Source organism: Metopolophium dirhodum, chromosome 1 (genome assembly GCF_019925205.1).
Source record: "Metopolophium dirhodum isolate CAU chromosome 1, ASM1992520v1, whole genome shotgun sequence".
NCBI lineage: Eukaryota > Metazoa > Arthropoda > Insecta > Hemiptera > Aphididae > Metopolophium > Metopolophium dirhodum.
The window spans coordinates 15,023,028-15,037,694 of NC_083560.1; the positions used below are offsets into that span (position 1 = coordinate 15,023,028).

Genomic DNA, 14,667 nt, shown 5'->3' on the forward strand with positions numbered 1-14,667 from the left:
TCTAATCTATCACCTAATAATATTTTATAGAATTGTTGTGGATCTGTAACAAACTCAGTTTTTTTCATTTTTTGTCGTTGTCCAAATTTTCCCCATAAACTATTTAAACACAACTTTGCTACAGCTCTCCTACCTGGATTATCACCTAATTTTAATTTATCTAATTTAATACCCATTTTATCGAAAATTGCCTTTATATACTCATCATTACAACTATAATTATGTTTTGAACTTTCTAATTTTATTTTTATAAAATTATTAACATAATCTTTAAATAAATCTGTTGATTTCTCTTCAAAATGCCACACCTCATACATTTTTGTTATAATATATCCTTTTTCTAAAGCTTTATTAACTTCATCTGTTGTCCATGTTCCTATAAGTTGTCTTTCATTTTTAGAATGATCACATCTTTGATTTTGGTCTACAGCACATTTATAACATAAAGGAAATAATAACTTTTCACTTTTTTTCATTTTTATTTTAACTGGAAGTAAAGGATGATAAAGATTTCTTGGAGGTAAAATTTTACATTTAATTAAACCAAACCAGTTTTTATCATATTTTTTTGGGTTAAATATTTTTACGGGATGTCCTTCAGGATAATAATCATAATAATTCACAGTTGGATATAAACTACATACATCAACATAACGCATTTTTGTGTTTTTTACTCTTAATTTTGTCGCATTTGTTCTACCTCCAAAGAAAGCATCTCTAGGATTAATAGGGTCAGCTATATCAACTTTTTTCATTTTTTTGTATATAGTGCTATTTATCCAATCACATTCCCATTGCTCAACAAGATTATAACCAGCATTTTTTATTGCTGTACTTCTTTCAATTGATTTTTGATACAAATCATCCATTGTTTCATGATTTATATTATTTATAGTTTCTCGATCTTTATAACATTTAGTACAACCGTGCCAAAAACATCCATGATATTGATAAACCGTTTTTGATTTATTATCAAATCCATCTACTTTAGCTCCTGCTATTATTATTTAGGTCCCATTTAATGCATGTGAGATATTTTTATTATTAAAATTTTGTAACCACGTTATCGATTGTTTTGAATAATTTTCTTTTTTTTCTTTATCTAAAACAGCTATAGTATATTCTAACAAATATTTTGATCTGTAAATACTCATACAAACACCTGCTATAGTTGTATAGCAAAAAGGGTCAATATTAGCTATATCCAAAAATTGTTTTCTGAATTCTAGACCTCCTCTTCGTAAAATATCTACATCTGAATTACAGTAAGCCTCTAATTCTTCTTTAAAATTAAATATATAATTTTCATTAATTTTTTCATTTTTCCATTTTTCAAATTCTAGTTTATTCTCTGGTTTCATTGTTTCGACTCCATAATATTTTTTATCAGGTAATATACCAATATAATTTTGATTTTCTACTGTATTAAAAAAATGTGGAAAGTAACCTTTTTTCAGTTCTTTGAGACCAAACGTTTTGGGAAAACTACTGAGAGGACCTTGAATAAAATTAGAACTATCTATTATTCTTATACTTAAATATTTAATTTCTTATAACATTAATTTTGTACCATTATAAATTGTAAATGGTTTCAGAGTGTTATCAACCAAGTATTTTAATATAAATTGTGAATCGTATCCTTTTGCGTAATGTGCTATAAATGTATAACCCCTATATTCCTCGGATATTACATGTTTACAAAATTCTTCATTTGTATCAAACATAATTTTATTTCCTTCAAAATCATGAGCAATTATTTTATTTGCGATATGAGTTCCTGTTTCTTGTTGAGCTTCATAATCAAAAAACAAATATTTTTCTGTATAAGAACATTTATATGGTTTATTTGTACCTCCACAATTTGTACAACCTCCTAAACATTTACCTCCTTTTGATGTTCTATGTTGCATATAACATTGATGTTCATTTATTTTCACTTCTTCTAGACAATTTCTACATTTACTATAACCACAATTGTGTTCCGTATCTCTAAACAATATTCTATTACAATCAATACATTTATATACATAAGCACATACATATTCGTGATTGTCTAAACATTCTTGATTATAACAATATCTATTACATTTTTCACAATATATTTTATTTTTTGTACTACTTGAATGTTCAAATCTCTCACCATAATATGTACACAATTTACAAACATTTTTATTTTTATTTTTATTTTTATCACATATATGTTTATCTTTATTTGTATATGGTTTATCGCACTTCTTACAATAATAAGACGACCCGTAGAAAGCTTTAGCTGATTTAATAACATCAAAATGATTACCATTTTTATACAAATAAATTTTAGTTTCTTTATCCTCACCCTTATAAATTAAAGTATTTAAATTTTCAGCACAAATAACATTTATTTGAATATCTAGTGCAAGTTCCACATTCTTAATATCGTAAAACCTTCTTCGTTATATTCTGGTAACATATTACATAATTCTAAAGCTAAAGTTTTTTTAATTTTTTTCTGCCTTTTCTCAAGTATGTAATATTATTGGAATCTAATTCATGACCTAAGATATTATTTGTTTGAGTAGATAATGCAACAACAATAGCCCTCGGACAACATAAATTATCATCGTTATTAATCTGAATAATGCTATTTTTTGTTTTTATATTTTCTGATAAATTTAATATTTTAGTTCTCCTTGAACCTCTTGGTATTTTCACTAATTGAACTCTAAAAGTAGTTTCTGTTATATCAATTGTTTCAGCTGAAGTTAATATGTTGCCATTAATTGATTTTAAGTTTGTTAAAAAATTCTCAGATTTCATACCAGTAGATATAGTATTTTTTAAATTTGGGTTCATCACTATAATATTTATTTGATCACCTTTTTCATAATTTGAATTTTTTTGGACAAGTTTTAACATGGAATCTAGAGCTTTATGTACATAATCAATTTTGTATTTTGCATTACATAGTTTTAGATCTTTTATTAAAGCTTCTCTAAACCGAATTTTATATTCAGCTTCATGTATTTTAAATTTCTTTTGGATTTGTTTATTCATTTAAATTATATCTATCAAATCATAAACATATGATGTTTTTTCTAATGAACTATTAAAATAATTTTCTTCAGTGAAAATTGTTTTTTCTAACTTCTGGAATGGATTATTGTTTAATGAACTATTAAAAACTTCATCCTTGAATATATCTTCTTGAAATTTACGAAAAGGTTGTTGCTTTCTTGTTAATTTAATTTTTTTTACTAAACATTCTTTATTAAGTTTGTAAATTTGTTTTATATCAAAACTTCTAGCTATTGACTTAAGCTCAGAAGTTGTGAAATCGCGAATTGTATGACCTCTCCTAATTCTTGATATAAGATCATTTTTTTTTTAAGGTTACTATAACCCTTAAGTTTAGCCTCTTTTGCTATTGACTTAAGCTCAGAGACTTTCATATTTTCTAATATGCTTATAGAATTTATATTTGCCATTATTTATTATATTTTTAATTTTTTAATTAATTTTTCAATTTCGATTTTTATTTTTGATAGAACAATTCTATTAAAAAATATTTTAATTATTATTGCATTTAGATTTTCTTAAAAAATATTTCATAAGTTTTGTAAAAAAAATATTTCAATTATTATTGCATTTCGATTTTCTGATCTTTTTGCACATTGTTTTCTTTGTGATCTTTTATTGATGTTATATTTATTATTGAATTTCTGATGTTATTCTGAACTAATATTAATTATTTTATTTCTGATGTTATTCTGAACTATTATGATAATTATGAAAGTGTCCTGAAGTGCCCCATATACTACTGCCGTGTTCCAGGCGTATCAACGCACTGAGGAAGGGCAGACCTGATAGGCACGTTAAAAGACCTCGACGTGGGTCCCCGAATAAGGACGACCGAGGTGATGGAGGGTACCTTCCTTTTCCGCACGGGAACAAACTACCCGAGTGGGGGTACCATACCACCTGCGACAAACCAGTGGGCTTGGGCGAGAGGCGCCAGCGCACGTCGGGCGAAGCAGACGCGGACCTCTGCGAGCGCGCTGGTGCTTCTAGCACGAACCTGACTGAGAGCACATGGGCCCGACCAACTCGTGTGCGAATACGTGCAAGATGGAAGTCCGGCTGGGAGACACACACCGACAAGAATCCAAACCCGAGCATTCGGTACGGACACGGCACCCGGCAAAAGAAAACCGTACCACTCAAAAATGGTCGCACCGCGGCAGCGTAAGAACTGTTCCGGTGCCGATGCTAGTGGGAAAAGAGTCGTTGTGAGTACTGTGGCTAATGGATCCTTCAATCTCATTCCGCGGGTCAATGAGGAGAGCCCCACTGAAAACCCGACATTGCTAACGCCCGAACGGTATCAGTGCCCGTCGAGCTTTGTGGCGTGCGTCCGGCCGCGCGTTCGCGACTTATGTGGATGGCCTCGCGGAGACTGTGGGAGTATTGCCTTAGTAGAAGGGGAGGAATTTGACTGGGTCGAATCCAGCGCTCGCCGACGTGGATCAACGAGACCCAACGATCTACCTCGCACGAGAGTAGCCGGCGGGGGACCGCCAGTCTGGCGAAAGGGCGCCCTGGCGTAAACCCGTTGGAGGGACGTGACCGCGTCATTAAGGCGTGAAGTAGCCGCCCTCGAGACATATGGCTAAAGGTGTAACAACCCCCGGGGGAATGGTCTTATACTCCCCGTCACACAGTGGTTTACAATGACTTGCTTAACACTTAAACATGCAGGTTTTTGCATTTTTTTTTTTTGATATAATTAGTTATACATTACAGGTACATGTTTATATGTATTGTAATGGTTAATATAATATTATGTATCTATATGTTATTATTTTTATGAATTACTAGCTGACCCGGCAAACGTTGTTTTGCCATATAAATAATTTCCTAGTAATTTCTAGTGTAGACTAAAAATAGCTTACTTATTGGAAGTATGTATCTATGTTAGAATGTGTATATTGTATGTATGTAAGAATGTGGTATATGCGTGAAATAAGCATGGAGCGCTGTGAACGATGAGGGTATATAAAAATAACAAAAGGCAAACATTATTTTCAAGTTATTATAATTTATTCCGTAATTACGACAGTAACACTATTAAACAATATCAATCTCTTAATGCTATAGCGTGAACAATATTTTTTGTTAGTCCATCATTAGCTAACACAAACAAACTGGATGGTATACCCATTCGAGAGCATGCCACGTATAATTGTCCGTGTGAAAAACATGGTGTTCTCAAATCTAATCCACAAACAGACATCGTTTGACCTTGGGATTTGTTGATAGTCATTGCAAATGCCAATCTAATCGGAAACTGAATACGTTTGAATTGAATTGGCACATTAGTAGGTATAATAGGAATCCGTGGTATGAGTATATTTTCACCTCTGAACTTGCCATTTAAAATCCTGGCTTCGATCACGTTTTTCATTAATTTTTGAATGACTAATCGCGTACCGTTGCACAACCGGGGTGGGTTCAAATTACAAAGCATGATAATTGGAGATCCAACCTTTAATTCTAAATTATGCGGTGGCATGCCTGGCAAATCCAGTGAGTTCAAAAACTCTGTGGGAAAGTTTACTGCTTCGCTGTCGTCACAAACCGTATCAATAGATTTATACGATACCAAGTTCTCTGGCTACAACATCTGTATCTTCAGATTTATATTGTCAACGTCTACATTTTTTGCTGCTAAAATCGCTCTTTCTGCAAGCCACTCATGATTTATGTACTGTGTGTGTACATCGGGAAATATTTGTTCAATGAGAGTATCTTGCGAATCAGCGATTGTGCAGAAATCGGTCGGTAATTTTACGTTTCCAGTTTCATCTATAGCAACTTTTCCATCACCGATATCTAAGAGTTGTTTTGAAAATGTTTCAGCAGATGGATCTTGAAGCATTTGAACGCGCATATTTATTTTTAGCCGTAATTTTTCAACATTACACCACAATGGAGATGATTTTAAGCAAGCGTTGATCTCATCAGCGTATGTCGAACGTGGAATGACTGGAAGTGTTTGTCTGAAATCACCTGAAAGGACCAACAGAGTTCCGCCAAATAGTTTGTCACTGTTTTTAATATCTTTCAATGTCCTGTTCAACGCCTCAAGTGAATGTTTGTGTGCCATAGTACATTCATCCCAAATAATAATTTTACACCATTTTAGCACAGTGGCCATGGACGATTGTTTCTTAATGTTGCATACTGCGTCAGGGTTATTCTGAATATTTAGTGGCAGCTTAAATACTGAATGAGCTGTTCTACCTCCATCCAATAAAGTTGCTGCAATGCCCGATGATGCAACGGCCAATGCGATCCCATTATTTGATCGTATTTCAGCAAGAATTAGCGAAATAACGAATGTTTTGCCAGTTCCACCCGGTGCAACCAAAAAGAAGAACCCACCTTGTTTAGATGAAACTGCTAGCATAATGCGATCATAAATGGTTGTTTGTTCCTCATTCATTAGTGGGACATTGCGGGCAACAATCGCTGCCATTTCTACAGTACTGTACTGCAGTTCACGATTCATTTCAGTATTCATTAAATCAGATGCAGTTCGATTTGGCGAATTCATACCGAAATTACTAAGTGGTAAGTTGGCAATGACAATGCAAAGATCCTCAGTAGCAATCAATGCTTCATTGTACATTTCGTCGCTGAATGTTATGGTTAGATCGTGGTACCGTATACGATGTTGATGCAATATATCATCAGTCATTGAATCTTTGTGATTTTCCCATAATATCTGAGCTCGGGCTGGGAAACATGTAGTCAACACTATAGCGAATAGTAGACGAATTTGTATTGCTGTACAGTTCAATGCAGCTTCAGCAAGCATGCATTCCCACTGGTTGTCGTCTTCAAGCAAGCCGAGTGCAAGGCATGCATCTTTATACGTTGGATATTGTTGCCCATTCACTTTACGTATATCTTGAAATGATAATGGGCCAGTAACATTAACCAACAACAGTCGAAGATAAAAGCACTCCGTGTGTCTTGGATTGACTGTAAATAATCGCCCCAAGGCGTTTGATTTAAATAAATTTAGACATGCAGCAACTGGTGAACCTTGCTTGCGGGGCATCCATGTTTTTGTTTGAGTACATGTGAAATAGCGTGGTAGTTGTAAATAGAGTAATGTTCGTGCAAAGGCACCAAAATCATCCACACGATTACACAATTCTAAAAATGCAGTGAGTGTAGTTTTAGGTGGATTTATTGCACGATAAATCGCTGTCTCGTTCGTGAAAAATACACGCTAACCGTTTTCAAGATGGATGGCTAACTTAACAATGTTAACGGGCTGTATCCCGTTCATGAATTGGTATACCAAAGATACGCCAAGCAGCTTCATTGGAGCTGATGTACCGTCCAATTTGGTAGAGCGTTATTTCATCGTTTTTATTCACTGGAGGAGCATTCACATTAATATTTTCCACTCTAAACACCGCCATATCACTGCCTTTATGGACATACTTGCAAATGTATTTGGTGCTCTTCACAGAACTGCAGAACTGAACATTAATATGAGCATTATATGTCTTGCTCAGCAGAGGCGAATATGGCACCACCAAACGATTGTCAATATCAATGTCTGTGTTGATGATATTTTTAATAAATGACTGTCCGCCATTTTCTTGATTTCTTCGACGATATATTGGGTATCCGTCAACATTTGTGACCGTATCATTGGTAAAATCTTTAGGGAAATTTTTAGTACATTTTCCATCAGCCATGCAAGGCGATGAACTATTAAGAGTACCACATGGACCATGAATCATGTTTGTTGTAACAATATCAAACAGCAGTTGGTCGTTGGATGGATCTGGAATTTCCACAGAAATGATACTATCGATTTCTTTGGGACGGATTTTGTCGATGAACCAAACCAAAATGTGTGCATGAGGTGATCCTCGCTTTTGCCACTCAACCGAATACATCCAGCAACGTGTGGGACCAAATACATGTGATTTAGTAATGAAACTTATTAAAGACTTCAACTTTTGTCTGAACACACGTGCTGTAATGTCATGGCGATGTATTGCATTTTGGCCAGGCAGTAGCAAAGATGTAATCTCTGGCCATTTTGGATTACATGTGAACGTGAAAAATAAACATGGTCGTCCATATTCGCACACGTAAGTCAGAGCATCCTGTATATATTCTTGCAAATGACGTGGACTGCCTACGTACGATGATGGTAAAGTGACATGGTTACCAATTTCAGCGACGTCGGCGTTGTTGTTGATAGCGTCTCGCAAATGAATGCACTCTTCCGCGCGCAGCTTTTGTTGATTATATCGTAAGTATCGTAGTCGTTCACTCTCAATCTTCGCGTACATGTCGACCATGAATTGTTGACAAAGCTCACGACATCGTAAAATGACGTTGTCCAGGCAACGTCTAATCATTAATCGGTACGCATAATAATCTTTTGAGCTAACGTTCTTGTTTGTTTCAACTCCTGTAATATTTGTTCATAAAAATTTATTTTAATTTATTACGTTCAATAATTTAATTGTTTTGTTGAATGATTAATGATCAAATTAATAATCAATGAAGTACCTGATACGGGATCTCGTTGTTTTATGTTTATGCAATATCCGTCTTGTCCCTTCCAAAATATTAGCGGATATTGGAGAGCGTCATATGAACGATGTGTGTCAGCAATGAACTGAAAGTTATTATTTCTTCTACGAATCATAATTTCTCGTGCAGCTGTACAATCGCTAACCATGATTCCAGCAACATCATCAACAACGGGTGCATTGAATCTACGAAAATGCTCTCCAGCTGGTGTTTTATCAGGATTAATGACGATAGCGTGATTATCGCTTTGTAATTGGTGCATATGTGATTTGAATATTTTCAACAACTCGTTGTGCTCGTTCAAAAGAGCATCTAGCTCGCCGACGATGCGCCTGGCATAAAGTGAATCAAGGTTATTATAATAACAACGTGCATTCACGCGATTGGCAAGTGCGCTTAAGGAATCATCGCCGCCAATAAAGTATATTTGTAAGAATTTATGTGGTTCGTTTGGCATTAGCAGCAGTGAGCCCATTTTATGATAAACTTGGCCTCTGATTTTGAATGTAGAATTGAATTGTTGACCATTTGCATTAGTATTTCGAACTATTTCTGTTGCTCCGAACGATGTCATTTGAAAGCATGAATTGAATCTTCGAATTGACTTCAAGAACTCGTTAGAATCTGGATCCGTGCCGATGAGTAAGCCGATCAATGGTTCAGGTGGTGTTTCAATTTCAGGTAGTTGCACTTTTCCTGACGCGCAACACATCCCAGCTGGCTCATTTTTGAATTTCAGAGCATGACAATGCGGACATTCCTTGTCCATAGCACCAATTACCACTTTTGAATTAGCATAACATTCAATATCGGGCTCATACTGGAATGCTAGACGTGGGAATGAATCAGATATAAATGCTCGATGTACCTGTTGTCGTTGTTGATCATTTGTTCTTCGTCTTTTGACTGTGAAGCGGCGTGATTGTCGTTGTTCTAATCTTCTGACTTCATTGCGTTCAGCTCGTGTATCTTCTGGCTGTTCTTGATGCAATTGCGCCATTCTGACACGTGCATCAGTATTTTGTTGCTGGATTTGTTCTTCTGTTCTTTCGGATCTGTTATTTCGCAAGTTTCGAGCTTTACTTGTACTGCGGCTCAAATCAGCCCCTTTGCGTTTTCTTGGCATTGCTCACTGTACAAAACATCTAATATATAAAATTCTCGTGTCACAGTTTTCGTTGCCATACATATTGTTTATGCATCAAGTGTAGTAACGTTGAAAATTGTACATAATGTATGTTTTGTACGGGTGAGCAATGCCAATAAAACGCGAAGGGGCAGATTAAAAGGAAAAATGATTAAATTACTAAAATGACTATTAAATAATAAGGGTTGATCGTAGAAGGGTGAAAATTGAGGATTGTATGTATTTTTGTATGTTGTATCAATTATTTTTTTTTTTTTATATATATAACTAATACCTTAGCAACCATTTATAAACAATTATTTCTACCGTAAATTATCAAAATCCCTGTTTGAGCACTTCTTTTATTTTTTTCTGGACAACCCTTATCACTTAGGGGTATGAAAAATAGATGTTAGCCGATTCTCATACCTACTGAATATGCACAAAAAATTTCATAAAAATCTGTCAAGCCATTTCGGAGGAGTATGGCAACGAAAACTGTGACACGAGAATTTTATATATTAGATAATAAATAGGTACAATATATTATATTTGTTTGTATTTATATTGTATAGTTATAGTTTATATTATTCGTAAATTATTTCGTAAGTTATGTAATAGGGTTTTCACATATAGCCGCCCAACGTCGGGTGGCAATCCACCTTAATCTTATATCTACTTGATATGCTGTAGCACATTGTCCGCGATCCGACGAATTCGGATTGCCTACCTAGGTTGCTAATTGGATGTTAATCGATTTTGACTTGAGATGACTGACTTGCTAGACAATCCAACTCGGGTTTTGACTTTACACTTTTTACATAAGAAAGAGCACCGGACATGCGACGTGCCGCTACATGTGCCGTACCACTCTATCCGCCGCAGGTGGATTGCTTATTTTTGTTTTGTCTTAGATGGGTAATGACTGATTTGCTGGACACTCTAACATGCAGATTTTTGAATTAACATTTTCATACACGTACAAAAAAAGCACCGGACATTCGCTGGGGGATAGTATCATCATTGAATTGCCGGTTTTCATGGGTCAGACACTGAATCTTGACTGTCAAACGTTCCCACCTTCGAAACGAGACCGCCAAAGAGCCAGGCCATATCAGAAATTCTTATCACCTTCTATATGCATAAGTGTGACATTTATAATTCGAATGTGTCTCCAAAATCGGTACTCACTTACAACTAACACGGTCAAGGGGTCCAACTATTTTTTCGATTATTCACGTATCTACGAAACTAACGGGGTTCGCAACCCAGGATCGTCTACCTATGTGATTTTATGACTGATAGCAAGACAATCAATAAACTTATCGACTCTACACTTTTTAGCAATTTTAACAACCAAAAGCAGCGGAGAAACGGGAGATGATCCTGGAGATCGTATCCAGCCTACCCATTTACAACGTTGGTGACGGATTGCTAGACACTTAAACTTTTAAACATTCCCGCCAAAGCGCCAAGCCTTATCTCCAATCCATATCACTAATCCTTATCACAAATCCTAAACTTTCGTCTTACAGCCTTTGCGACTATTATATTCCAAAATTGGTACCCACTCTCAGCGAATCCAACTCTCCCAGAGTTTCACTTAGAGCTAGTATATTATAAAATCAATACTATTACCTATGTTGGCGCTGAAAGTTATCAGCAGTGGTCAGATATGGTAATGAGCACGACGGCACGACTGCAGTTCTTATCGGTCAGTCCCACCTTCCACTTATCTCTTCTTCCTATCTTATTATTCTTTGTGTATTATTATTATTAATTATTAGAATCATATTTATTGTCTCTGTTATGTATATTATCTAAATATTTCTTGTGTTTTTCTTATTATCAACTGTTGCGGCCAACGCCCTTCTTGTCATAACTTTTATATTCTCTCGGTCTCGTCGTTCGAAAATGTTTTTATTATATTTTTTTTTGTTCCGCTATTGTAGCGTGTTTTTCGTTCTTTTCATTATTATTGTCGGGTGTTAGTACTCTTTTGGTACACACCAATAATTATTATTATTCTTATTTTTTTTGTGATAAATTTGTACAACCGTACTGTGTGGTCACTGTGACCAAAAAACACATTATTACTGCGATACTTGTGACGAGCCCGGACGCCGTTAGTGCAACGGCAGAACCATTATTATTAAAAATAAACGTCCACGTACCATACTTTACACCATGAGTTCTTATATAATTTTATTATACTGTTGTCATTTGTGGGTGATCTGATCCGGCGGCATATACGTCCACTGTGCACCTCAACTTATCAATTACCACCCACTCCCACATAAGTCCGCCAGCGCTCGCCGCAGTTTGTGGGAGGCCGCCCAGGTCTTCAGGATCCAATTCCAATGGATGTCTCTCCTTTGGGCTGGCTGTCCGGATCGCCGTCTGCAGCCCTTCAGTAGTTTTTTAAGTTAATATTAAGGGTTAGCCAACTCATATGAGCTCTGTGGTCATTGCACCACACCGAATCGACCACAGAGACCCCCCCCCCCCCCCCAATAACTAAACTCTATCATCCTGCTTCCCATCAACACCTCACCTCCCGCTCATATTCGTTGTTGTCGTGTACATTAAGTTGCCTACCCAACGTATTACAAGGTGACATGAAATTTGTTGGAAAGTGTGCAGGTCTGAGACAATCATAGTCTCACTTTTCGTCTCGATTAATATTATCGAGTGATCCTTCGGCACTGTGCTCGTCAGCTCTCTTGGCGTGCACAACCTATATTTTATTATATATTAACTGAGATCCTGGGGGTAGAACTGTAGAAGCATATCTATATGCTAAATGGTTGATATATTTATATGGTCATCCTCGATCATTGCTTATTTTCTTTAGACATTAAAGACTTCAATACCAGTAGACGGCGACATAGCCAGTGTTGAGCTGAGATAAATATAATTTTATCTAGATAAAGATAAAGATAAATTATAATAATGTTATCTAGATAAAGATAAAGATAACTAAATTATTTATTTATCTAGATAAAGATGAAAAAAAATTATTTTATCTAGATAAATTATCAAATAAATTTTTTTATATTTTATATTTTTTATATTGACACTAATTTCTTATTAAATATAAAACATAATAATTTATACATTTTTTATTGTAATTAATAATCATATTTCATATTGATATGATTAATGTAAATAATGGTGTAGAAGTTCCAGTTGACAACACTTGTTTATTAATAACTGAAATAAATATAAAATTATCTACTAACAAATTTTAAAAAAATTCGGCCATCTTGGCATTTTGTAGCAAAATAAAAATATAAAAAGTTGTAAATGTATATAAGAAAAATAATAAAAGATCATTTTTGAGATCTGCAACATAAGAGCATTTCAAATGTGCTGTCTTTTAATCGGTTACGTCTTGGAGTTAAAACCTGTATGGCCCCACTAAATAGCCGTTCAACTGGAGCTGATGATGGTAGCGTTGTATTAAACCTTAAGAAAACTTGCTTGACAACTTTAAATTGATCAAGAATCACCAGATCTTTTTTCTTTGAATTTAAAAATGTTAACGCTTGAACACTAGCAGCATTTGAAACTCTTATAGTATCCTCAGTTGAAGCATCGTCTTGAGACTGTGTTAGTGTATAAATGTCTATTGTAGAACGTTCAGATAAACTATTGAAGAATCCATCACTATCACTATCTTCATTGTCAGTGGATCCAGATAATTTATTTTCAATAGTGGCACTTATTATTTCACATTCGTTTAAAAAAATATTTTTGCACAAATTTGTATACCTTACTGGAACCCAAGATAACTTAAACTTAGGGTGACTTATAGATGCAATAATATATATCTTGCTTTTTGGATCACTAAGATCAAATACATAGTTGAATCTTTTTTCTAATGAACTTATTAATGATAAACATAATGGTCTGCAGTGCTTTAAATTGGTTGATTGAATTAATAGTTTTCTTAATACTATTAATGTAGGCGCAACATACCCTAAATAATTATGTTTTTCTCCTTGTAGCTTATCAAGAGAATTTGCTAATGGCTCTAACAATAAACAATACTCCTCTAAAAATACCCATTCATTACCTTTAAGTTTATTCAACTTTAAAATATCAAATAGTGTCACTATTTTTTTCTTATGTTCCAAAATTTTTTTAATAGCATAATATTTTGAGTTCCACCTTGTCACGACAGGAATAGGAAATTTACAGTTGCAATGTTCTACTACTTTATCAGATGCCATTGTACTTCTACTTAATAAGTTCCAGAACGTTTGTAGTTTGTTAAAAGTTTTTGTAGATAAACTGATATAGGTTTCATCTGAAATTTTAGAAATATCAGAAGTAGCAATTAAGTTCAACGAATGAGCTACACAAGTAATATGTTTAGGTAAACAATAGCTATTATCATGTTCTTGCTCTTGGACTTCTTGATTATAAAAAATTGAACCAACATCAATTCTTTCAATATTCTCGTCTCCGTTTTCAGATTCAGAGTCTGAATTGTCAACTATAGTATCACTACTAGATTCATCAGAATTTAAATTACCAATGTCATAATTTGCTGTTGAATTATCTGAAGAAGTAATTGAACTTGAGAAGGTGCGAAAACATTTACCGAAGTTACTAGCGTTGTCTGTAATTATATGAGTGACTTTTGAGTTGGTTATACAGTATGTATCCATTACTTCAGTTATGACCTTGGCGATGGCTAGAAAATTATGAGTCCCTATTATCCTTCGGCAACCAAGAACATACGAATGACGTTTATATGTATTTTCTTCAATATAGTGACAAGTCATGCCCATATAACTTTTATTATTTGCACTCCAGATGTCTGCTGTTATGCAAATGTAACTCTGTTTTTCTATTAAATCGGTCATCATATTTATTAATGTTGAATACCTTAATTTCAAATCATTAGCCAATTTGTCTTCGATTAG

General features: G+C 34.5%; 2 protein-coding genes across 2 annotated transcripts; both read right to left on the minus strand.

The window, feature by feature from the left end:
- Window positions 1–5,113: 5,113 nt before the first annotated feature.
- On the minus strand, window positions 5,114–5,548 carry LOC132933201 (ATP-dependent DNA helicase pif1-like). The gene has a single exon (XM_060999517.1). The coding sequence runs from the start codon at window positions 5,546–5,548 to the stop codon at window positions 5,114–5,116; it is 435 nt and encodes a 144-aa protein (XP_060855500.1).
- A 1,765-nt stretch (window positions 5,549–7,313) lies between these two features.
- LOC132933210 (uncharacterized) lies at window positions 7,314–9,733 on the minus strand. Its single transcript, XM_060999526.1, has 2 exons — window positions 8,584–9,733; window positions 7,314–8,482 (listed from the first exon to the last, which is right to left on the minus strand). Exons 1-2 carry the CDS (start codon window positions 9,731–9,733, stop codon window positions 7,314–7,316), a joined length of 2,319 nt encoding a protein of 772 aa, XP_060855509.1.
- Window positions 9,734–14,667: the final 4,934 nt, after the last annotated feature.